The 26,842-nt window shown below is 40.2% G+C and overlaps 1 protein-coding gene across 1 annotated transcript in view; it reads left to right on the plus strand.

Annotated features, from left to right (window-relative positions):
* ARID1A (AT-rich interaction domain 1A) overlaps nt 1-26,842 on the plus strand; it is a gene marked incomplete at its 5' end in the record, with an annotated part of 91,247 nt that overhangs the window by 48,499 nt on the left and 15,906 nt on the right. The window contains 6 exons of the mRNA XM_083369845.1: nt 17,404-17,644; nt 18,236-18,325; nt 18,729-18,896; nt 21,702-22,017; nt 22,526-22,671; nt 22,766-22,875. Of these exons, the coding sequence (XP_083225971.1) occupies nt 17,404-17,644; nt 18,236-18,325; nt 18,729-18,896; nt 21,702-22,017; nt 22,526-22,671; nt 22,766-22,875 (1,071 nt within the window). The remainder of the gene's footprint in view (nt 1-17,403; nt 17,645-18,235; nt 18,326-18,728; nt 18,897-21,701; nt 22,018-22,525; nt 22,672-22,765; nt 22,876-26,842) is intronic.

The raw sequence follows: 26,842 nt of genomic DNA on the forward strand, positions 1-26,842 counted from the left end.
CCATTCATTCATTAATTCATTTTCTATGGCTACCTATCTCAAATAAGTGACTCTTAACATTGAATAATCATAAAAACAATCAAAAATACAAGAATATGTATGGCCGCCAAGAAAAAAAATCATAATTATGGATGTTAATATAGCCAGGAATCAGGGACCTTAACACACTTGGGATCCCTGGCCTAGGTCTTCAAGGCCTTATGAGAGGCCAGTAGAGTAGGGGCCATACTAATTTCTGGAGAGAGAATGTTCCAGAGCGCATGGGTTACGGCAGAGTAGGCATGTCTCCTAGTCTCAGCCAGCCAATACTCCTTGTCTGACAGGATTTGGAGTATGCCACTCATGCCAGATCAGTTTGGATGAGTAGAAACCACTGGGAGAAGATGGTCCCTCAGATTCCAAGCCAAGCTTTAAAGATAACAACTAGCACCTTGAATTGTATCCGGAAACAACTGACAACCAGGCACCTAACAAAACAGTGGTGTTACAGGTATTGACTATCCGACATCATTTACTACCTGTGCAGCTGCATTCTGCACCAGTTCAGCACCGTGAAGAGCACATTACAGTTATTCTGTGATGTAATATAGTAAGGAGGTGGATTCCCAGGAGGGAGGGGGTGCATTACAGAGGAGTAAGAGGCTACTCAGTCCAGATGTGACACATGAGAGAAAGAAGATAAAAATAGTCCCTCCCTAATAGTTCACACAATATATTTTAGATGCAGATAGTATAGTCCTCAGTCTGGCAAGATTTGTCTATAGGTGTGAAAATAACAATTCACCTTGGAAAAATCGCCATGTGTCATTGGTTTTGGGACTGACAAAGGAGGTCACAAGGGTATGAGTGACTCTGAGCAGAGCTTCCCAATCCAGGAATGGGTGCAACTGGCACACAATGAGGAGGTGTGCAAAGATCCTCCTAGCCCAGCTGTTGCCTGCTCTTATAGTAGGGGCCACAAGTCCAAGAGGACCTGTGGATCATGCACCAGATCCATTAGAGGCAGTGTCACCCCATCCAGGATCAAAAGTTAACATCTGGACACTGGAAGGCCTAGATACTTAAAGCAACCCAGTCTTGCTTGAGTTGAATGGGGTCCAGATAATTTCCATCCAGGGTGCTTTGAAGCACCATGTGACCACTTTTTCCACAACCTTCCTTAAAATTGAGGTGGTGGATTGGATGAAAATTGTCCAGACTATTTGGGTTGAGTTATGGCCTCGAGAAGAGGGTGCACTACTTCAAGAACTAGCAGGACCACCCCCTCCCTCAAGGAAGAATTAACCACTGCTCAGACACAAAACTTTTTTTTTCCCCTGGGCACCCTCGACCAGCCAGGAGTGGCACTGATCTAACACACAAGGGTTTGAACCAGCAATATATTCCTGATTCTGGTTTGGACACTGATCTCTGCAATGGATCTCAATGTATTTACATAGTTAAGTCTTTAAAAATATGTTAGTTGTACACATGTTATATCTTACATATCGTCTGAGTGATCTCCCATTGAAAGACACACTTAGAGGCTTGGATTTGGACCATAGATGTGTAATAAAGAATGAAGACAGTTTCAATAACTTGGATAGTGCTAGTTTAGTAGGGAAGGTTGAGATGAAGCTTCTCACTGTTTATTTTTTGCTAAAGAATTCTTTGAAGCAACAAAACTACATGTGGCTTGCAATCTTCATCTCTGAACAGCCATTGACTGTCATGGCAGGTGATGTTGGACGATCTTGATGAGTAATGATACTACTAAGACACTGAATATTAAAACCTTGAAATACATAAATGACTTACCTGGGCACTTCTGACCTATTATGGCTAATAATTAGCTTAGCATATGTCAATGTGTGCAGCTGTAAGCTGGTTACCATAGTTACGTACAAGATTTCTTGGGAATATTTTCCAACTAACCTGTTCAATTATATCCAGCTGTTTAAATATAAGGTTGCTGGGTCTGTGGCTTTGATAGATCTATTTAGTCCATACAGAACACAAAGGCAAGACCTGTTCATATTAAAATATACTTCAATATTCTTTTCCATATTAGGATAATCATTTTGCAGATAATATGAACACATTATGTCCTAAATCAAAAGAGAGAAATATGTTGCCCAACTTAGTGTAGGCAATCTAGTTAAAATCAAATGCAAGGCAAACTTCATATGAAGCACCCCAGGAGAACTGGTCCTTTTCTGTCCGTAAAAGTGTAGGTAAACAAAATATTTTCTATTATCTTTTTAACATTGGTATTGCATAACCTGACATCTTTCAATGATGAGAAGTCAGAATACCTGAACTGCACTGCAAAGCAGATAATCTAGCATTGATAATATCAGTGATATTATTAGGTGTATAGATGATACCTTGAACCAAAATAGGGAGAAGAGAAGAAGGAAATGTCTCCATTTGAGGAACAGTACCGCTGAGTTGCAATTGCCTCGCCCCCAATTGTGCTTAATTCCAAATAAGGCCTGGTAGTCCCTTCATTTTAGTTGAGTTGACATTGGCCTTAGTGACAGTTGCCTATATTAAGGAATGACCCTTTCAAACACAGGTCCCTACATAATAGCTTTAAGAGGCTAATTTCTTCTATTGGTCATGGTTTTTCTATTTCTTCAATCTCAATTGTTGATTTATAATAATTATTAATAAATTAATATATTAAATTATTAATATATTAATAGTATCACAATTTTTTACATTACTATGCCATAAATATAACTACTTGGGGATGCGGTGGCTCAGTGGGTTAGGATGCTGAGCTTGTCGATCAGAAGGTCGGCAGTTTGGCGGGTCGAATCCCGAGTGCCGCGTAACAGAGTGAGCGCCTGTTACTCGTCCCAGCTTCTGCCAACCTAGCAGTTCGAAAGCATGTAAAAATGCAAGTAGAAAAATAGGGACCACTACGGTGGGAAGGTAACAGCGTTCTGTGCGCCTTTGGCGTCTAGTCATGCCGGCCACATGACCACGGAGACGTCCTCGGACAAGCGCTGGCTCTTCGGCTTTGAAACGGAGATGAGCACCGGCCCCTAGAGTCGGAAACGACTAGCACGCATGTGCGGGGGAACCTTTACCTTTAAATATAACTACTTAGCAACAAAAAAAAAATCAGCATGCGTTTGTAACAATGAAAGTATAGTTAAGACAGCAAAGTTTGTTTCCAAAACAATTGCCTGTCTATATTTTTTGGTTTTATAATTTCTTTTGCTTTTCCAGAAGATTATACAATAACATCTCTTCTAAATAGATATGGTGTTGTTTAAACTGGAAAATTATTATAAAGTATAGAAACAGCAAATAACTTTTGCTGAATGCCTTAGATGCAAAAAAAAAAAAAAAGCTCGCTCTGGGTAGCTCTCTCTCTCTGCTTGTCTAGAATTAGGGTTTTTTTCTTAAATGGAAGAAAAGAGTTATGTAGAATGGACCAGTGCAATGTTCTACTCCAAAAACATCTTCATTCCAGCTTAAAGTGAAAGATCTGCTTAGCTATGCCAAAAAACCTGCATGGATGCATCTGTATATCAAGCGCCGTTGAGGTGAACTTAAAAGTGATTTTACTTTGCTAAAGGAAAGCAATTTTTGCTAGATAACCTTGAAGGGTTAACCTTGAAGGGTTTTTTGTATTTTTATCTCCTTATTAAGATATGTGGAACCCTGTTTCTTAAGGGTTTTGACTAAAACTCCAGAACCGCCGGTAATTATGTTTCATTAATTGCCTGAGAGTAACACGATTGCATACATATCTGTACTCATGTAATAGATCAGGTTCCACATATTCCACTATTTAAAGTATTCTAGTAATTTTAGGGTCAAACCAAAGTCAAAACACTGAATTATTTCAATTATACCATCTTTTGGATCTGTTGCCTCTCCAAATCAGGTTGCCACTGGGATAGTGGGTATGTTCATCAAGTAGAAAAATAAAATGAATGCATGCTGTTTATTTTTGGCTCACAACAGAAAATCATCTCCACCTATATATCATGAGCACGTAGTTTTTGTCAGAATTCAGTTTTGCTTAAGCCCCATCCAAACTTCAGGTATGTCTAGGTTCTTATTCAACGATCTGTCTCTTCTATATCTATTAACAATGGTCTATGGTATTACTTAACTGATTTTTAGCTTTGTTATATGCCCCTCAGAGTCTTTTGTTTTCTGAGGTGGGTGGGCAGTGGTGGGATTCAGCCGGTTCGCACCAGTTCAGTAGAAACGATAGCTAAATTTTGTTGAGTTCAGAGAACTGGCTGAACCCATGCTGGTTCTGGAAGTCCATTCTAGGCCTCAGAGGCCTGGAGGAGGTCTCCCAGGCCTAGAGCGGCCCAGCAGAAGTGCACGGATGTCACTTCCAGAAGTCCATTCTGGGTCTCACAGGCCCAGGCCTGCATCCACACAGAGAACCGGATGTTCAGGTATTTGAATCCCACCACTATGGGTGGGTGGGTGTATAAATTTGATAAATACATTAGATGTTAAGCTAGATATTGGAATACTGATGAATTTCTCATGTTTTGTAGAAGATGACCAATAAAGCTATGTAATGTTTGGAACAATTTAGTTAAACAAAAATATGTTGTTGTTAGCTGCGAAGTCACGTCCGACCCATCGCGACCCTGTGGACAACGTTCCTCTAGGCCTCTACCATCTTCTGGAGTCCATTTAAGCTCACGCCTACTGCTTCTGTGACTCCATCCAGCCACCTCATTCTCTGTCGTCCCTTTCTTCTCTTGCCTTCAATCTTTCCCAGCATTAGGCTCTTCTCCAGTGAGTCCTTCCTTCTCATTAGGTGGCCATAGTATTTGAGTTTTAGCTTCAGGATCTGGCCTTCTAAAGAGCAGTCAGGGTTGATCTCCTGTAGGACTGACCGGTTTGGTCGCCTTGCAGTCCAAGGGACTCACAGGAGTCTTCTCAATTCTTTGGCGCTCAGCCTTTCTTATGGTCCAGCTTTCACTGCCATACATTGCAGCTGGGAAGACTATAGCCTTGACTATACACATACAAAAATATAATTTGGTTTAATTTAAAAACACCTTCTCTCCACCACCATTGCCACCCAGCTACATCAAATTCTGTTGAAAGTTTCTATTAACATGATTTATTTCTCATTGTTCAGCTAATACAGCAGTTATTAATATAGTCCCCCTGCCTATATTAGCAACTCTTCACTCCCCAGCTTTGAAATTTTCAAATTTTCCAATTTTATTTTTATCATTTGAAAACTTATTAACCATATTTTTTTCTGATTTTAATGCTAATTTTATTTATATTGTACACCACCCAGAGTGTTATCTAAAGGACATGGCTGGTTAAGAAATATGAAATATAAATAAGCTGGTGTATGACCAAATATTTGATAGATTGATAAAGCCAAGATTGTCTGTGTAATGTATTAAAATCATTATTGTCCTAAACCTTGTTTCTTGCAAGGATCTTTTGAAGATACTTCATTATTCTTAATGCATTGTTTTGTTCAGATGAGGAGGATGCAAACAAATTATTATTACTTAATTGGCTGGCTTTATGAAAGCTTTCATTTTAGAGTTCACATTTGCTCTACCTTTTGATGGAGTTAGCGGAAAAGCTTTCCTAGGGATGGTCAGTAAAATTAGCTTGAACAATCTATCTATTCTTCACTAAAAGATCAGTGAAGCATGTTGGTGGGATATATTTCTCCAAGGATATGTCCACTTCTTTAAGCAATAATATTGGAAACTGACTCCATAAAATTAGACACATTTCATACACACACCCCCATAACTGCCACCACTGTGAATATGAACATTTTTGTTGGATAAATACTGTACACATTAATCACCATACTGTACTAAGAATGCTTTATTAGAAGATTTTTACTGCAAAAAAACGTTTACTGTACAAAACACCTTTGCAGTTCCATTTAACAAAATTATGGATTTACTTGTTGTAAACATCGTAGAAAAAGCCATAAAATAGGCTACAGGTTTCTAGATTTCATGATCTTTATTATTGTCTCAAAATCCATCTACTGAACAATGCTGGGTGCAATGTAATAACGTAGGCAGAGATACTGTAACAATTAAATAATGCCTCTAAGATTATATTTATACTAGGTTTTTATGTAGTATCAGAAAACCAAATTTATTTTTTCATCAACACGCACACACATGTTGTACCTTAGTAGCACCATAAGAAGGGGCATCTTTTAAAAGGGTTATGTAGGAGATAACCAGGCTGAGCCCAAGGGAGGGTTCAAAACGCATAACTCCAGCCCACCTTGAATGCCTCTATCGCCCGCTCATTTCCCTTGCCCATTAGTTGATCAGATTCTTGTAGAGAGCTTAAGCTTGCAATCAATCTTTATACTCATTTGAACTGCCCAAATCTGATTCCCCCGGCACTTGACAGGTTAATGTACGTCTGAAAGCATGTTGTAGCAAAAATTTTATTGGGAAATTTGTTAGGTGCAGTGATCAGACATAAGAATGTCCAGAGATCTATTAATGCGTCCCAAGCTATCTTCTCATTCACCTGTTCTAAACTGTACTGAGTTAAAATTGATCTCACTTTTTCTATCACAGATTGTCTGTTCCATTGTTTCAATCAGTAAATGTACCCACTAAATCAGGGGTCTTCAAACTTGGCCCTTTTATGACTTGTGGACTTCAACTCCCAGAATTCCTCAGCCAGCTTTGCTGGCTGAGGAATTCTGGGAGTTGAAGTCCACAAGTCATAAAAGGGCCAAGTTTGAAGACCCCTGCACTAAATCATAGTGTGTTCAGTTCAGTGTTTCAAGACCGGAAGAGTTGATTGTTCTGGTAATCAAATCAGAAATGGAAACATTAGCAGAGCTAACTAAATTGCTTGGAGTTCTTTTCAGAATTCATTATCAATATATTGGCTTTTGGTGTATCATGAATATTATAAACGGTTACAGGATTGGGAGTATACTTTGTTTCTTTTCCCTCTTTTGTTTAGCACAAATGATCTGGAGGTTTTTACTTGCTTTGATTTTTGGTTGTGTTTGAATTAATGCTTAATATATCTTTGTAACTCATATATTGTGCTAGCCACGTGGGGGATAGGGGATTGTTGGATCCTCTTGATTATTTGCTTGGGGTTGTACATACCTAAATGACTAAATATCTTTCTTTCTGCTTTTGAAACTGTATTGTGAGCAGACTGCACAGGTAGTTCTTGACTTATGAGTGGAACATCCATTGCTAAGCGAGGCGATCATTAAATGAGTCGCATCTGATTTTATGTTTTGCCATGATCATAAAATAAATCACGCAGTCATTAAGTTATTGTTGAATGTTTCAGTGGGAAAGTAGAATATGATACTATGGGCTGGAAGAGATAGAATGAAGGGATTCAGTATCTTCTTAGCAGAGGTGTTCAAGGAATACTGTATAAATAACTATGCCAGTGTTCAGCATGGCGTGTTTAGTGTAGCAGTACGAATAAGAGTATGATTTCATTTAGATGCTATGGCTCATGTCAGCAACCAGTTTCGTGGGGAATTGAAACTGCCCTAAGAGAAAAAGGGAGCAATTGTAACAAATAACAAAATCCTTTGTAGGGGACCACCAAAGAATATCCAGTTGTCTAATTCTTGCCTCTGTGACCCTCTTTAAGGGAATGTGTTTAAATATTGTAGTTTGGAGTGTTTGCATTTTCATTGCTATTTGCATATATTCACTGTACATACATTCCAAAATCACCTGGCAATGCTCTCTTTAAATACAAATTAAAGAACACTAAATTTTCTCAATTTAGGATAACCTTTGCTAGGTTTGCAATGAATTAGCATGCTGGCTGTAGAATTCTGGGAGCTGATGTCCACAGTTGTCCTAGATTCTGACCTAGATTCTGGTGGCCCATGGACGTTTATGCGTAATAAGTAATACATTGATTTTTAAGGTGTCACAAATTAAAATGGCTTTGAGAAACCTAAGGATTGAGGTGCTTGGGGCAGCAGATTCTTCGTATTCTCTTCCAACTATTTATTTATTTGTATTTATTATATTTCTCAGTTTCTTACAAGAGACCAGGTATTACAGTTGACACCATCTTCTTAACTGCTCCTGGCAAATCAATCCAATATTGAGAATCTCGGTCTCTATTATAATTGAAATGCCTTAATATTACCCTTTTAAAATGTTGGGAGCCCTTGACAGGTTAAGCAGGAATAAATTTTGGAATGTGATGGTTAACACTGGAAAAGATTCACTTCCAGGTACCCCCAGGATGATGGAAACAGAGGAGAATAACAGTCCTTTAATGCTTGGTGGGTTTTTCCTCCAGCGACATCTTGTTGAGTGCATGAAATCATGAAGCTTTTCCCCTCACTTTATGCCTTCAACCACAAGCTTAACATTCCCTTTATTGTAGGGAAAGGAAAGAACATGAGGCACCAGTGGCTCTGCTTTTTTGCTGGATTTTTGAGGATGTATTTTACTAAGTGTTTATTTAGAAAAAAAATTGGGGGAGGGATGGAGAAGAGGAGGCGAAAGAGTGTTGAGCAGAAACACTGGATGTGATTAACCCGCCCACTGAGCAGATCTGTGGGAGTGTAGTATCGACCTCTGAAAAAATCAATGGCTGCTGCAGTAACAGTGCTGACTTTTCTCCTTTCCCTTTCTCTCCCCCTCTTTTTTTCAAGGTCTTTGGTAGAAGAAGTGGTATAAAACCAGCCTGTCCTCTCCTTTCTGTCCCCTGGTTTCACCATAACAGCTGAAGAGCCCATTCGTTCTCTCTTTCTCTCTCTCTCTCTCTCCTCCCCCCTTCTTCCTCCTCTGTAACTTGCTTAGATGGTTATTTTTTACAATTATAGTGAGCACACATTCCAGGCTCCTCCTCCACAGATCCTCTTTGCAAGTCCTCCTTTCCTGCACTGCAGATACAGCAAACAGCTCCTACCAGTTCTGCCTAAACCCTGGCCAGAAGGAACATTTACTTCTCCTTCAGGCTCTGAACCTTTGTGTGATGTTCTGTCTTCTGTTCCGAAGCGTTCTGTGTCAGAAAACTGTAGAAAGCTGGGCCTCTTGTCAGAAAGGGGGAGAAATGGAAAATCCTTCCTTTTCAAAAATAGAAGCTTAATGAATTCAAACACTCCTTCCAATATTGGTGGTTTTCAAAGAAGTGTGTGAGTGTGCATACGATAAAGAGGACGTCAAAAGGAAAACTTGTGCAATATTACTTTACATAATTATTCTAGGATTTTTTTAAAAAAATTTTTTTACGGAAAATACACATTACTTCAAACTGGTCAACATAGTTTGTGGTGCAATTGAGTTCAGTGGAACCAAAAATGTGAGACATGTTTATGTATACAAGCGTACTTTTGTGTGTAAAACACGGAGTATAAAGGGTAGTTATAATCAAACCATTTAAAATAGATCCATTGTGTAGATTGAAATAAGTTATTTGCCATCAGGGTAGGGACCCCATACTTTTAATTTTGTAAATATCACGAAAGTCTGCATACTGTTATGAATACGGCCCTGGCAACAGTGATTCATGCACTTATCACCATCCTGTTTAGTTTACTGCAATCGCCTCTACTTTAGAATTACCTTTGAAGACCACTTGGAAACTGCAGTTGGTCAAAAATATAACCTCTCTTGTGTTGGCAAATCAGGGTTGCCATAATTATGTAACATCGTGGTTGCTGCTCTGGCTGTCAGTAGGTTCCCAGGCACAATTCAGAGTGTTGATTTAGTAAGTGCTGTAAGGTTTGGATGGGTTGGCGCTTGGGGTATTCATAGGATGTCTTCTCCACTTAGAAATAATCGGCTTAGTATTTGGACCCTAGCAAAGTCTTTTGGGTAGTCCTTTCCATGAGTTGAAGAGGGCGGGAATCTGCAGGGAGATGGGCAGTTCAGAAATAGGAAGTATAAACAAACATCACTTCTGTACTTTAGAATAGGTCCTCTGTCAAGGGTAAGATTTATGGATCTTCTCAAAATTGGTGAAAAAAGGAAGACTCAACTCTATGTCACTGACCCCAAATTGGAAATATTTAATGATAGTGCTTCAAAGTAATAATAGAAGGTGGGCTTCAGAAGCCTAGAATAATCTAACGTGTTAGTCACTTTTATAATTAATGGTGTTTTTGTTTGAGATATCACCAAACAAGTGATAATTTAATCCAATTGGTTAACTGAACATTAATCATCATTAGAATTTCTTAGCACAGGACTGAATAGTCACTTGCTGAGATTGACAGTAATTTCCCCTATAAAATCCTATTTCCACCATCTAACCTTCCTGAATAAAAATATGAAAACTTGCTTTATTTTGTATAAACTCAGATTTAGGAGACAAAATTTTAATTTCTGATCCAGTGTAAAAGGGATTATGAAATTCAAATATTAGCCACTGAGATTGTTTTTTCCACTATCCTGTTCCCATCTCTATTCAAAATTAAATTTTCCTCTAACACTTAAGAAAATGAAACGATTTTGCCATCTGAAATTAGCAGTTAAAGAATATGTAGGAGAACACGTAGCAGGACTTGATATTTTGAATGTGCCTTTGATTGCTCTGAATAGAATTGCTTATTGTATTTACACAAGAGTGTCTTGCAGAAGAGATTACTGAATTTTAATACAAAAGAATTAGTGAGGTTGGGAAAGTGTACGGGCGAAGGATGTTACTATTTTCTCTTTATGGATTTCCGTATGGCCAGAAGTTTACATTGTGTGGTGATTTTGGTAATCAAACTAGGCCCTCCGGTCACCCTTTCAAGAGAGTAGTAGGAAGAAGGCAATTTGGCAGCTGTTTCTTAGCAAAGGTACTCATAATAGCCTCCACCTCTTCCTTATGCTTTTTGCGTTTGAGGGGACGGAACAGTAGATTATGGTTTGACACCCAGGAGGCCAAAGTAGTCAGTAGGTTGAATTAGCATCAAGCTCATTCAGAGCTTGGAACTGGGGCAAGGGATTGCTGTACCTTTTTATTTTCCACAGTTTTAAAATCAGGAGGCAGATTTATAATATGGTAGCCAAAGGATGTGGCATATAACCATGGAAATTGTGGGAAATGACTACATTGGAAACCTGTGTACATTTCAAAATCTTAGGGAAGAAGATTGGTAATTATCACATTATTTATGCATGTAGGACTAACTTTATTTCAGTGCTTTTAATGTTTATTTTTGACAGTTGAAAATCATTACTGACCTTTTCAACTCTAATCTTGATGAAACAGCACAGTCATGTTCATTCTCAGGGGTCTGTAGAAAAATATTGACCTAAAACTATTTAAAGCCAATACAGTAGTTTTGAAGTGGTACAGATCTGGTGATTCATGATTTCTCTATTGCTAAGAATCTGTCCTAACACTTTTTTCTGTATGTTTGATGACTACTTATGGTTAAACATTGTATAACTTAACTTACAATAGTGACCAAGTAGGCTGTTTCAGATTCATATGGAATTCTTTCCTTTTGCTAATTCTAGCTGTGTGCAACTCTTCTCTCTCCTAAGTTTCTATCGGATTTCAATAATAATAATAATAATAATAATAATAATAATAATAATAATAATAATAATAATAATAAATGTTGGAAGGGACCTTGGAGGTCATTTAGTCCAACCCCCTGCTCAGGCAGGAAACCCTATACCATTTCACACAAATGGCTGTCCATTCTCTTCTTAAAAACTTCCAGTGTTGGAGCAATCACAGCTTCTGGAGGCAGGTTGTTCCACTGGTTAATTGTTCTAACTGTCAGGAAGTTTCCCCTTAGTTCTAGGTTGCTTCTCTCATTGGTTAGTTTCCATCCGTTGCTTCTTGTCCTGCCTTTGGGCACTTTGGAGAATAGCTTGACTGCCTCTTCTTTGGGGCAGCCCCTGAGATATTGGAACACTGCTATCATGTCCCCCCTCGTCCTTCTCTTCATTAAACTAGTCATACATACATACTTCCATATCTTCTTCCAATCCTCCATGGACTCTCACTTGAAGAATATTATTGTAATTGTATCTCTTTCAAACTTAAATATCTTGGCAGTATTATCTTCCTTTTATGGGTTAAAGCCTACCACTGGATCCTCTGGATAAGGCAATATTTTGTGAAATTTTTAAGCATGTAACAAAAAAAAGTATCTGTACCACAATAAGAATTACAAATATAGTTAGGCAATATAAGACCATATCAGCAAAAATCCTCATAATCAGGAAAATGATTTAACAAACACCTTTAATCTAAATAATAATAATACCAACAACAACAACAGAGTTGAAAGGGACCTTGGAGGTCTTCTAGTCCAACCCTCTACTCAGGCAGGAAACAATATACCATTTCAGACAAATAGTTGTCCAGGCTTTCTGTTGGTGATATTTCTGATACTTGGATTTCAAACAGACAGATATATACAGACCCTTAGGACATTTGCTAAGATTATCATATTCTCTCACTTTTAAGTATATTAAGAATCTCAATTTTATTTTGGAAGCTGTCTCTTTAATTCCTCCTTTTTGCAGGCTTTTAATTTCAAGCATGGTTTTGTTTTGGTATGAAAAAGGTGAACCTAGCGGCTGATTCCCTTTTTACAAGCAGCAGGAACAAACTCCTGCTGGCAATAAGGTTGAATTGGGCAACCAATCGCAGCTGGAACAGTTATAGTTTCAGAGTCCCTGTGGGCTTCCGCTATCAGGTCACATCCCAAAATAACACTGGGCAGTATTTCAAGTGAAGAAATGAAGGCTTTGGGGTTGCAGCCAGCCTGGAGTGTGAGATTTCTGTGTGAAATAGTTGGAATGCCTCCAACATTTTTGATCTGCATGGCAGATGAGCAATAAAAGGCATAAAAAACACATTGGAAACACGTGGGAAAATTATCCAGACCAAGACGTTCCTTCATGCTGGCAAAGTTACTGCTGTTGATTTTTACCTCCTGTTTTCTCTTGCTTTACTGACTATATTCAAAGGAGGAGGGAGAAGAGCTTTCTTAGCACTTAGGTTGTGCAAGACAGGGATGTTCTTTCAAGGGATAGTTTTGCTGCCCACCAACTGAATCCTTCTGGATTGTAGCTTGAATTGGCTTGAAAAATTTAAAATAACTATGTCTTTTGGGGGGCTGTAATAAACAGCTTTTAAAAATTTCAATACCTACATATTTTCATAAGTACACTTGCAGGTTAAGGATGAACTTTATTACAGCCAAAGGCTAGAGATAGAAGGTGTACTGTAAGCACCTAAAAAAAGTAGAGTAATACAGGCAATTTTAACAGTTGCTCTAAAAAGTATGTTAACAGCTATAGGAGGTCTTTCAATAATTAATGCTTTACACTATTTTACTTAGATCTCGGTTATAAATGATTTACAATTAAAAAAAGAACTATAAAGTATTGTTGTATCATCCAGGATACTGATGCAAAAGAGGCAGAATATCACAGCGGTCCCCAACCTTTGTGGCTTGGCATCCTGACTGGGCGGGGGGGGGGGAAGAGAGGGGAACTGGGCTGTGCAAGTGGCGGGTCGGCATGCATGTGCGCGCAGCTCAACTTGCGCAAGTTAAGCTGCTCACTAGCCTTCCACTCATGCAGCCTGCTTCCGAATAGGCTATAGCCCTCTAGTGCAGGGGTCCCCAACCCCCGGTCTGCGGACCGGCACCGGGCTGTGGCATGCCAGCAAGCGGTCCACACAGACAAACGAAGCCTCATCTGTGGGATGCAGGCAGCATACAAAACCACACATTCTCTGGTCCATGGAAAAACCTTTCTCCACGGAACCGGTCCCTGGTGCCCAAAAGGTTGGGGACCTCTGCTCTAGTGGACCATGGCTCCGGGGGTGGGCTCGTAGGCATTACGAATATCCTTGCAGATGATACACTGTTTCAACAGTAGGGAACCTTTATTGAGGACTGTTCTAAATATCATTTTTTCCAAATTTTGGAAGTTGTGATTTAACAGAAACAGAATAACAGAGATGGAAGGGACCTGGAAGGTCTTCGAGTCCAACTCGAGCTGGAGAGCCTGTACCATTTCAGACAAATGGTTGTCCAATCTCTTCTTAAAACCTCCCAGTGATGGATTTTTCTCTTTTATCTGCTATGCTGATTCAGAATAAAGTGCTGTAAGACATCCAACGTGGCTACAGATAGTAATAAGGCCTGCTCAGTGACAGAACGCAAAAAATTCTCCCCAAATTCTTTGCTTTTCCACAGCTCATTTGAGAAACAATATTTTGATGGATGCTTTTTCCTTTTGCAATTTCACTGGCGACAAATTATGGATGATAAGGGCCTGCCAGGGGAGGCATTAATAAACAGTGGTGAACATGGTTGTCCGTTTAACTCACCTGATGGAGGTCTTCTGGAGCCACATGGTCATTGCTGTAATGATGCGATGATGCAATTACAGGAAGATAGCTGCCTGTGTGAAAGAGGGACCTACATAACTTGAGTTTCTTTCCAGAGAAGAATGTTCTTTTGTGAGATCTTGCACTAGATTCATAACGCTGGCTCATATAAAAAGCTCCATTACTTTTGCAATGAGTAAATGTTCTTTTAGGATCAGCTGAATATGAATGGAAATGTTCTGAGCACTCTCTATTTTGCTATTCAAACCTTCCTCGAATGAATTCAGCTCAAGTGGGATTTCTTCATATTTCCACTCTGCTTTTTTTATTATTAGACTTGCTAACTTGCAGTTTCCTTCCCGAGCTAGTTGCTCCAATATCTCTTAAGTATATTGGAGTAGGAGAAGAATAAGGCTATCTTCAGAAATAGGCCAAAACAAATATTTCACTTTTTCAGATTTTGCCATATTTTTTATCTGGTTCCCATATCTCAAGAATCCTAATTTGACAGAGAATAGAAGTGTAAAATACCAAGCTTTGTTTCATTATCATAGTGATAATAGAGTTGGAAGGGACCTTGGAGGTCTTGTAGTCCAAACCCCTGCTTGAGTAGGAGACCTTATACCATTTCAGACAAAGGGCTGTCCAGTCTCTTTTTAAAAATGTCTGTTGATGGAGTACCAACAGCTTCGGGTAGCAAGCTTGTTTCATTGATTTATTTCTGTCACGGTTAGGAAATCTCTCTTTAGTTCTAGATTGCTTCTGTCCTTGGTTAGTTTCCATCCATTGTTTCTTGTCTTGCCTTCTGGTGCTTTGGAAAATAGTTGACCCCCCCTTGTCTTTATAGGAGCCCCTCATATATTGGAACACTACTATCAGTATGAGTATTGATATGTAACAGGACTTTGTTATTGCATCATCAATAGAGCAGAGGTAGTGCAGTGGTTAGAATGCAGTACTGCAGCTACTTCTGCTGATTGCCGGCTGCTGGTAGTTCAAGTCTGACTGGCTCAGGTTTGACTCAGCCTTCCAAGGTTGGTAAAATGAGGACCCAGATTGTTGGGGGCACTATGTTGACTGTAAACCGCTTAGAGTGGGCTGTAAAGCACTGTGAAGTGGTATATAAGTGCTGTTGCTATCTGTAACCATTGTATTACTCCTGAATGTGCATTAAACACAAAAGCATACCATTATGGCTATTTTTGTTTTTGTGTAATGATCACATTATGTCACAGCTGACATAAATCATTGCAAATGTAAAACAAATGCAGTTGCTTTGTCCAGGCTATTTCTGTTGCAGTGGACATGCCTGTTATGTCAGAGGGTGACAATGGGGGGTGTCAGCACAGACATTGGGACCACTAGACTTGCAATTACTAAACAGGATTTCATTAAATCGATCATTTATTGACATATTTTGCTAGACTCTTCAGCTTTTCCTACGACGATACCCTCAATTTATCCATTATTATTTTACCAAAAAAGTTAATTTGTATTGCAAATAGAGTTTAAATTATCATAAAGTGTATTAAGTTTCAAAATGATTTAACTATTGGAGCTTTAGTTTGAAACTTCTTGGATCACAAAAAAATACAGCCTGGATCCTCTTTCCTGCTTCTTACAATTACAATTCATAATTGATACATGACATCGGGGTAAATCAGGTTATGCTTAAGTCTGAATGAATATAGTCCCATTCAGGTCAACTTCTTTTTCTCATGAAAGGTTCCTGATAGATTTATTACTGCTTTTCATTCTCCATCTCTCATCACTTGCTGTGGGATCCTTTTAAATGTTAGCTTAGCTGGGTAAGAGATAATTTTTCACCAGGATCCCTTACAATAGTTTCAGTGACATTTAATATAGGCAAGTTATAACTATCTCAGTTATGCAAAAAGTGGTGAGCAGGAAGGGGTATATATGCTTGCCCCTGAGCCCTTCCATCTCCTTCTGATCTAACAGGATCTCAGCAGCAATGGAGATTATCGTGGAATTAAGGTTCAAGAATTCTGAGTAGGCATAGCAGCTTCAGCTTAGTTTACTCACTGAATGAAATAGAAACATTTACACCGCCCTAGGACAGACATGTCAAACACAAGGCCCGGGGGCCGGATCCGGCCTGCAAAGTGGTTTCATGTGGCCCCCAAAGCCATCCTGGAAACAGTGAGGGAACGGCCCCCGCTGCCTTGGCCCTGGCCCAGAGACCCTCCTTCTGCCAGAGACCCTCAGATCTGTCCCACTCCTGCCCAGGCCCCCATAGGCACCCTTGATGCGAACGATGTAGAGCTGGCCACGCCCACCCAGTAGGCCATATGCACTCCAGCCACGCCCACCCAGTAGGCCACGCCCACCCAGTAGGCCACGCCCCCCCCCGAGGGCAACCACAATGATGATGTGGCCCTCAATGAAATTGAGTTTGACACCCCTGCCCTAGGAGAAACAGTCAAGAACATACTGTGGTGGTTTCTGAAAGGGCAGGGGAAGCTCACATACCCACCCAAAATCCATGTTTGCTCAGCACAGGCTTTTTAGAGAGCAGCTATTTCCAATGTTATTTGAAAAGGAACAAGCATTCTCAGTCTGGAACAGATTGATGCCATACCAAACACCAAATAGCTCCAGTAAAGGAAACTCTGGAGCCTAAAGGGCTAGAAAACTGGAGGCCCAACCAAATCCAAGGCCCTCCAGCCATAGCAAACAAGCTCTTAGGTACAAAAGGGTATAATGAAATGGTTTGAGCCTTCCATCCATAGATGGTGGCAACGGTTTTAGAGGAATGGTTCCTTTCAAAGAGAAAAATGAAAGAAATTCTTGCTCTGAAGAACTTTGGACAAAATAAGAAGGGGGAAATAACCGAAGAATGTCATCTCTGTTGCTTGGCCAATCACTAGATAATCACAAAACATTTAATATGTGGCATTTTAAGGTTTCTGGGGTTCTCAGAAAAGTGGCTCGCAGAAAATTGTATTGAGTAAGTGACTATTTTCCTGGAAATGTTTTTAAAGCATAACATTTGTCTTGCTTAGAAGGAAGGCTCTTCAAATTCTTTATTAAATAACTGGCACACCTATCAGTCTTCTTTGTGGTGATGTCCTTATACCTCCCTGTGTGTCTCTGCAGGATCTCTCTGGTTCAATAGATGATTTGCCGATGGGTACCGAAGGAGCACTGAGTCCTGGCGTAAGCACATCAGGGATTTCCAGCAGTCAAGGAGAGCAGAGTAACCCAGCTCAGTCTCCTTTCTCTCCACATACCTCTCCGCACTTGCCAGGCATTCGAGGACCTTCCCCATCACCCGTTGGGTCGCCGGCTAGCGTTGCTCAGTCCCGCTCTGGTCCACTTTCTCCTGCTGCAGTGCCAGGTAACACGTCTCTGTGACATGAGAAGCGAAAGCTACTTTTGACTGTTTTGTACAGTGGTGCTCAGAGGGTCATCATAGAGACAAGGAGAACCGGGATCAAAGCTCCACTTGCAAGTTCTAACTTTGAGGAGGACTGCAGAATTTTCTTAAATCACCACTGCTGCCCATCCGTGGTATAATATTGCAGCACCTACTGCTCAGTATAATATTCACATTCCCTTATTCTTCAGATTTTTTTTTGTTAGTGTATGTGTTCTCTTTTTGATAGTAAATAGAGTTCAAATCTAAATCCCGAATTACCGGTACTTGGATATTACCTAAAGATGCAGTGCCTTTCTCATTCTAATGTATGTCTGTAGGTTTGCATCTATTTCAGCTCATTTCGTGGAAAATGGCAAAATATAGAATTCTTCATTGCATGAAATAAAGTTATATCTAATTCAATGGTTCTCAATCTTGGCAAGTTGAAGATGGGTGGACTTTGACTACTAGAATTCCCTAGCCTGCCATCATTGAAGTTCACACACTTTAAACTTGCCAAGATTGAGAAATACTGTTCTAACTAGTTCTTTTTTTTCCTTTTTGTCTTAGGCAACCAAATGCCACCTCGACCACCAAGTGGCCAATCAGATAGCCTCTTGCATTCCTCCATGAATCAGTCAACCATAGCCCCAGATAGAGGTGTGTATGCCACATTTTCTATGATTTTTCAGGATATGTGTGTATGATTGTGATTGGAAGTATTTGGAAGCTTGTACCACACTGGACTACTTTGTTTGGAAGTATCCTTTTTGCCCAGTGTTCCTTTTGTATTGAATTCCAATTAAATAATTTGTTCAATAACAGGAAGCAGCCAAGAGATTTGTTTCCTCTCTAAAGTAGAGTTAATAGAGGAATTCTGCCTATAGCAACAACACTGTGCCATGCTGCTCTTTTCAAAGAGTAAGAAATTGCCACGAAGGAATTTCGTGATTTAAGCCATTGCTATGCTTCCTGAGCTTATAGGAACATGTTCCTAAGTGTTCCGATGCATTAATACATATTCGGTTTTCCTAACTCTAGAACTTACTTATTACTTCACTAGGTTATATACAGAGGAATCCACAGATGCCCCAGTATAATTCTCCTCAACCTGGATCTGCCTTATCTCCACGTCAGTCTTCTGGAGGACAGATGCATACTGGGATGGGACCGTACCAACAAAATTCTATGGGCGCTTATGGGCCTCAGGGCAGTCAGTACGGACCCCAAGGTGAGAGTGTGCTCTTGCACTAACACGATGTTTTGGAACTGTTTGTGAGTTAAAACGGTCACAAATTACTGGTATGTAATGAAACTTTCATTTACTGCAGTGTTTCTAAACCTTTGCCATTTTAAGTTGCGAGAATTTCAACTCCCAGTATTTCCCAGCCATCATGCTGGCTGGAGAATTCTAGGTGTTGAAGTCCAAGCATCTTAAAAGTTACCAAGGTTGAGGACTGGTTTACTTATTGTTAGGAGAATAAACTGCAGCAATCATCTGGTGTCTCAACACTGTTTCCTTCCTACTCCTGTAGTACAGCACTGAGGAATGAAGAAGATTTTGCACAATTGAACATACTGTTTTAATTTGAGGGGCATTATTAACTAAATTTGTTGAATAGAAACCTATTTCAAAGAAGTATTTAAGAAAAATAGGTTTTACCACGTTCAGTATGCCGATTTCTGGTTAATCTAAAGTGGAAGTTTCTGATTTCATGAATTTGCATCTGGGCATTATACAAGCTAAGGATTGCTGTGGATTGTCCTAAAAGTATTGAGCTTAGCGTTACACGCAAATCACCCACTTTAACTAATGAGCAGAGAACATGAAAGTTCTTGTCTTTTGTCATAAAAGCTACTGTTTACTATCTTGCTGTAAGATGAAATGAATTGCTTGCTAGATCTAGTATATTATGTGACTTCATCACTGGAATGGAAATTTGCAGTGCCTTGGCCTAATCATAAAACGTGTGCAGAAGTATCATTTTGAACATTTTGACTACCACAGGATGGTTTAGTGAGATAACCATATTCTGTAATGCTGCTTGATAATCTTCATGGCTTTTCGTTACTGCCTCATTCTAAGACATAACGTGTTGTCTGTTATTTTGGCTTTATGTGGTGACAACTCAACCCATTATGATTTTGTGCAAGGGAGAGCAAAGATTTTTCTTTTTGAGGGCCACATTTCCTTAGGCAGGCTGTACACTCTTATCTGCCAGTGATAGAAACAAAGCTAGTGATTGTGCAGATAGTGTGAAAATGTGCATCTATTGTGAAAATGTGCCTATTTGTGCACCCTATTCCTTTTCTCTTTGTCTGAGTTCTTATTTCTCCCAGGGAAAGTCTTCTTCTGAAGCCTGAGTTGCACTGCTTTTGCAGTCTTGACGGCCATTAGTTGCTGCCTCTGGGTAACTGATATATATATATGTCCACCCATAACTATGACTGCTCTAAAAACAACACAACTTTTAAAAGAAAAAATAAAGAAAAGTAATGTGAAAACAATACAAAGAAAGAAATAGAAAAGAAAAAAAACATTATAAAGAAGTGACTTCCTAGGTTTTTAAAAGCAGTTCCAGCTGCATTTATATTTTACCCTAAGATTGTAATATCTAATCATCAAACCCATCAATCATAAGTTCATTTTTTTTCAGCAACAAGTACATAAGGGGTTTCCTGGATATACTTATTGTCTTTTCTCTGATCAAACAAGTCAACTTCGCCATTTCTGCTAATTCTGTCATCTTCACCAGCCATTCCTCCGATGTGGCTAGTAACTATGACTTCATCTTGACTTGACTGTGACTCCTTAAAAATACGGCATGTGTGAACATCAGGAAATAACATTGGTCTGATCAGTATAATTTGTTCCAGTGTGGTTGTTGTAGTCATCTGAACTGTTAGACCTAACCATATTTTCCGGCGTATAAGATGACTTTTTAACCCATGAAAATCTTCTCAAAAGTCAGGGGTCGTCTTATACGCCCAGTCGTCTTATGTGCCGGAAAATAGTACATAAATCAATCGAGCGCCCCCGTTCTTGCAAAGCAACTTCAAGCCTCCTTAGTCCAGTCCCCCCTCCAACGTGACCCTCTCTTCCCACCCCCAAGACCCTCTAAGCCCCTTCCCCTCCCCCTTGCAAACGCCAGACCCCGGGAGCGGCCGGAAGCCCCTCGCCCAAGTGGCATCTGAGCATAAGCAGAGCGCACCCTGCTACCCACTATCTCTCCCGGCAGCCTGGACAGCGGTACTTGGTGGCCTGGCACCCCTCTCGCCCACAGACCGCGCAGCGGCCCTCGCCAGCCAGCCTCGGCATGGCCGCCCCAAGCCTGGCTCTCCAGCGCGTCTTCCGGGCCCGCCTGGCCAACCGCCTCCCGGGCGGGGCTTGGCTCCAGACACGGCAGGTGCTCTGTCTGCAAATGCGCCCTCAAAGCCGGATCACCTTTGACCGTGCAGGCTGCCGAAAGGTGGGGACTCGGAGTTCCTGCGGTGGTTGCGGCTTCTGGCATGCCGTTTGCAGAGTCTGGCCTGGAAGAGCGTGTCATGTGAACATAGCTCTTGCGTGTATTCCAAACGGTGGGTGGAAGGAAAAGCCCCTTTGGGCTTCGAAAGGGCGGCTTTGCACCATCTGCATCAGACGGGGCTGAATCGGGCTTGTGTCGGACACTTGGCAACTGGCATGCACCCGTATTTTCCGGCGTATAAGATGAAAAACCTTGAAAATCTTCTCAAAAGTCGGGGGTCGTCTTATACGCCCAGTCGTCTTATACACCGGAAAATACGGTATTTTATTTCCGTCTTTGACAATGGGTCTCAGTGGATTCCAGTGGTCTTTTCATGAAATGATACACAGAAAAATCTTGTCTCATTTGGCGATCTATTTTCAGAGCGAGCTGATGTGAATTACAGTCAGTAACCTGAACATCTATTTTTGGAGTGCCAAAATCCCCCCCCCTCCATGCCTGCCTTTAATGCACAGAGAGACGTAGCAGATTTACCAGCATGTTATTCAGTGCTTTATTTTTCTCCTTAGGTGGTTATCCCAGGCAGCCAAACTACAATGCGATGCCCAATGCAAATTACCCCAGCCCAGGAATGGGAGGAAGCATGAACCCAATGGGAGCAGGGAATCAGATCCATGGTCAGACTGGTATACCACCCTACCCTGGACTCCCACCAGGGAGAGGACTCAGCCACGCTGCCATGGGCAATAGGCCTTATGGACCCAACATGACCGCCATGCCTCCCCAAGTAGGAACTGGGATGTGTCCTCCACCAGGTGGTAGGAAAGCACAAGAAGCTGCTGCTGCTGCTATGCATGCTGCTGCTGTCAACTCAATCCAGAACAGGTAAGAGTACGAGGGCTAGGTTGAAATGTTCTTTCCTGGGTGATCATCTTTCTAAAGCAATATTTCTTGAATTTTGTATTGGGTATGAAAGGGGATAGAGTCAAATACCTGATATTTTCAGAGCCGAAGCCTGCAGAAATTGGATGAAGAGCATCCGTTGGTGTCTTCTCCTTCAGCAGTTTCAGTTAAGCAAGGAATAGCAGTTTTGGATGCAGGCACTGAATAGCTGAGGCAAGGCAAATGCATTCAAACTCCTGTCTCTCTGGCTTCATCATAATTTGTGCAATAATTATATCACAAGAGAGTTAAGAGGTCACAGTTTTCCTGATGATTCTTTGCACACAATGTCCTTCCCTTCCTGGAGATCTTTTGGCAGGAGAGAGAACAATTAAGATTTTCTATCAATTACTGTCAAGCTCTGTAGGGATTAATTTCTCCCCATCCTCTGTTTTAATTAATAAAAGAATGTTCTTTGGTATAGTACATAATCAAGTCATGTTGCTTTTAGGCCATCTGGTTACCCTCACATTAACCAAGGAGGAATGATGGGAACTGGTCCTCCGTATGGCCAAGGAATTAATAGCATGGCTGGCATGCTGAATCCCCAGGGTCCACCATATCAAATGGGTGGGAATATGGCCAACAATTCTGCAGGTAAGGCATATTGCTCAGTCACTTCTCAAGTGTTCTGGATTTTGTGATGATCCACTAATGAACATGATTACGTTGATGTCTTGATTCTCTTTAGGGATGGCTGCAAGTCCTGAAATGATGGGACTTGGAGATGTTAAATTAACACCTGCAGCAAAAATGAACAATAAAGCAGATGGAACACCAAAATCTGAATCCAAGTCAAAGGTAAAAAACAAAAACAACCCCCCCGATTTTAAATAAAAGTGACTTGTATCTCAGTGAGCCAAATTAGATTTTTAAGGGCACATAAAATAGTTATTTCCAAGTTGAGAATTCAAAGAAGTTCTTGAACAGGTTATAATTGATAATTGAGCTTTACTCAAAATATTGGTGAACAACTTGAAACTTAAAGCTTGATTAATGAGTGGAGTTCTTTTTTCTTCAGAAATCCCATTTCTAGTGCCTCTTTCAGTATCGCCCTTGTTGAATGGACCCAATTTAGTGTTGGCGGGACTATCAAAAAGGAAAGGACACATAATTTTGAAACTCATGTAAGACAAACTGAAAGACAAAAAGGACAAATACAAAAATTGGAAAGGGGCACATAACTAAGGCTGATTATCAGCAGGCAGGCAGAAAAGATGAAGTCAGGAAAGCAGAGGCTCAGAACGAAGTCTTGCAACAGAAACCATGGATAATTAAAAAAAAAGTTTCTTCTAACATATTAACAAGAAAAAAAGTCAAGGAAACTGTAGGTCCACTAAAGAGAGAAGATGGCAAGGAAATAACAGGCCACAGGGAGAAAGCAGAGCTGCTTAACTCATACTTTGCATCAGTCTTCACACAAAAAGAAACTATAGCCCAACATACCAAAAAAAAAAAACCCACTGCAAAAGACAAATTAGAAACAAAAATTAAAATAGGCAAGAAAATGGTAAGAGAACATCTGTCCGATCTTGACAAATATAATTCACCGGGGCCTGACAGATTCCTGGAGCATCAGAGAAATACCTGAGGATTGGAAAAGGGCTGATGTGGTTCCCATCTTCAAGAAAGGGGAAAAAATGGACCCAGGAAACTACAGACCAATCAGTTTAACATCAATACCTGAGAAGATCCTAGGAAAGATAATCAAAAGACAACTAGAAGCAAACAAAGTCATAACTAGTAGCCAGCACGGGTTTGTTAAAAACAGACCATGCCAAACCAATCTTTATTACATTCTTCGACAAAGTGCCTAAACTAATAGACCAGCGAAATACTGTGGATGTAGTATATGACTTCAGTAAGGTATTTGATAAAGTAGGCCAGAACCTATTCCTTGGTAAGCTAGAAAAAGGTGGAATAGACAACATCACCAGCAGATGGATCTGTACTTGGCTGACAAACCGTACTCAACGAGTAATCCTCAACAGCACTACATTCACATAGAGAGAAGTAAGCAGTGGGGTACCACAAGGTTCCATCTTAGACCCAGTACTTTTCAGTATCTTCATCAATGACTTAGATGAGGGAATTGAAGGGGAACCCATCAAATTTGCAGATGACACCAAACTGGCAGGAGTAGCCAACACCCCAAAAGACAAAATCAGGATCCAAAAAGACTTGGAACAATGGGCCCTATCCAACAAAATGAGTTTCAAGGTGGAGAAAAGCAAAGTTTTACATTTAAGCAGGAAAAATCAAAGGTACAAGTACAGATTGGGCAAGACCTGGATTAAAAACAGTAACTGAGAGAGGGACCTATCACTTAACCATGAGCCAGCAGTGTGCAGCAACAGCCAAAAAAGCTAATACAATTCTGGGTTGTATAAAGAGAGGCATAGAATCAAGATCACGCGAGGTATTAGTACCATTTTATAAAACCCTAGTACTGGAATACTGTATCACAAAAAAGATGTTGAGAGTTTGGAAAAAATTCAGAGAAGAGCAACTAAGATGATCAAAGGCCTGGAGACTAAAACATACAAAGAACGGCTGCGGGACTTCGGTTTGGCTAGTTTAAAGAAAGGAAATAGGGGAGACATGACAGCAGTGTTCCAGGATTTGAGGGGTTGCCACAAAGAAGAGGGGGTCACATTATTCACCAAAGTACCAGAGGGCAGGACAATGGTTGGAAACTGATCAAAGAGAGAAGCAACCTGGTATTAAGGAGAAACTTCCTGACAGAACAACTTCCTGGGCACTCCCATCACTGGAGGTTTTTAAAAAGAGGCTAGGCAGTCAGTTTTCTGAGATGGTACAGGTTTTCCTGCTTGAGCAGAGGGCGGGGCTAGAAGACCTCCAAGGTCCCTTCCAGCTCTATTCTCTCCATATTCTGATAGTCCTGGTTATCCTTTGTTACTTAAGACAAGAAATGAGGATTGAGAAACATGAGATTGTGTGGTTGATTCACAGCCTGGCTTTAAAGGTTCATTTATAGCAGCTGGGACAGACAAGGCGTCTGACTTGAACAGAGCTTTTGCCTCCATTGCAAGTTGTGGCACATCCATATAGTGTGAATGGGACTAAAATGTTCTGGCCTGCCTGACAACCGTATTTCCTCTTGATGTTACTTCATTCTTCAGTGTGTTTTAGTGATCACATTCTAACTTTTGTGAAGGCAATAGAGTTTTTTTTAGGGTTTTCTAGTTTCCATGGGAAGTTTTTCAGGATACCAGTGGCAGCATCTCTGTGAGATGTAACAACTCAATTCCCTGATATGAAGGACAGATTAGCCATAATATTGATAAAAGAATACTAGGAAACTTTCTCAGCATTAACTGAGATTGTAAAGTTGTAAAAATACATTGCTTAATGTAAAATAGAAACTTCAGAAATTTAGGGGAAAACCTATTAAATATTGTTAATTAAAATTAAACGGAAAGTTGGTATGTTTTTTTAAAAAAACTAAACCCCCAGCATCAAATATTAATTTCTAAAAATGTAGAATCCCCCCTCCCCGGTTTTTAGAGACTGAAAATGTTAGGGAGTTACAATTCTTTTTTGGGGGGTGGGGGGAGTATGCCCAGAAAAAGATACTGGATAATGGGTAGTATTCTGTGGCCTGGAAAGACCTAAACAGAGCTTTTGGGTAGTTTGCCTTGTGGTCAGATGATGCCATGTCTTTCTCTACTATGGCATCCATTTTGTGAGTGCAGAAATTTCCCCCTCCGTGACAGCCATATTGTGAGAGTACCCATACCATGCTGTCAAAATTCCCAAGGTGCTCTTCAGTTTATAAACATTGGAGACCCTGCCTTATGTTTTTGAAATTGGCTTTTTATTTGCTATTTTATTGAAGTTTAAAAAAAAAATTCACAAGCTTTTATACCATGTTCCTCCCTTCATATTCAGATCCTCAAGATACTATATTAAAAAGCAAATAAAAAAAAATAAGCTGGTTGATAAAATGGGTATCACCGGCTGCTGGCATAATGAAAGAAAATGCAGAGCACTTTGAATTGTCAACAAAGCAGGAAAAGTGCTCCACAAACTGAATAGAAGAGCCCCAATGAAACCCAGGAAAACAAACCAGTTAGTATAAATGCAGAATCATTAATTGCCTAAAATCAACTGGGAAAAGGGAAAACCTTTGTGATGCATGAAAATGACCATTGTGTTAGGCAGGGCAGGGGTCTTCAAACTGGCTAGGGCAGGGGTCTTCAAACTCAGCCCTTTTATGACTCGTACTTCAACTCCCAGAATTCCTCAGCCAGGGTGGCTGAGGAATTCTGGAAGTTGAAGTTCATGAGTCATAAAAGGGCCAAGTTTGAAGACCCCTGGGCTAGGGTTTGGCTTCACAGCTAAAACTCTTCTTAAGAAGGATGTCTAACAAAGCAAGTCCACACATAGGAAGTGATAATCCTTAGACTGCTTGTTTCCTGATGGTGTAAGGTTGTATGCCTCAAAAGCAGTACTCTGGGTTGTGCATAGGAAAACACTCAGAAGATTTTTTTTTCCCAATATAAACATAATACGACAATTCCAACAAGTTTTAGGTATTATTTTGATTGCCATTTCTTAAACTCATTTATAGGATTTATAGGATCCTACTTTTGTGGGATTGGATTTTTTTTCAGGAAAATGTTACATAATGAAAATATTATTAAGATTTCCGTAATAATTTAGAGTGCATTTCAGATAATGCACTGTTCTGATGGCTTCTTCTTGTTCAGAATAAACAGATAATAATTTAACAGTTTTACAAGGA

The sequence above is a fragment of the Vipera ursinii genome (assembly GCF_947247035.1).
Source record: "Vipera ursinii genome assembly, chromosome: 9".
Classification (NCBI taxonomy): domain Eukaryota; kingdom Metazoa; phylum Chordata; class Lepidosauria; order Squamata; family Viperidae; genus Vipera; species Vipera ursinii.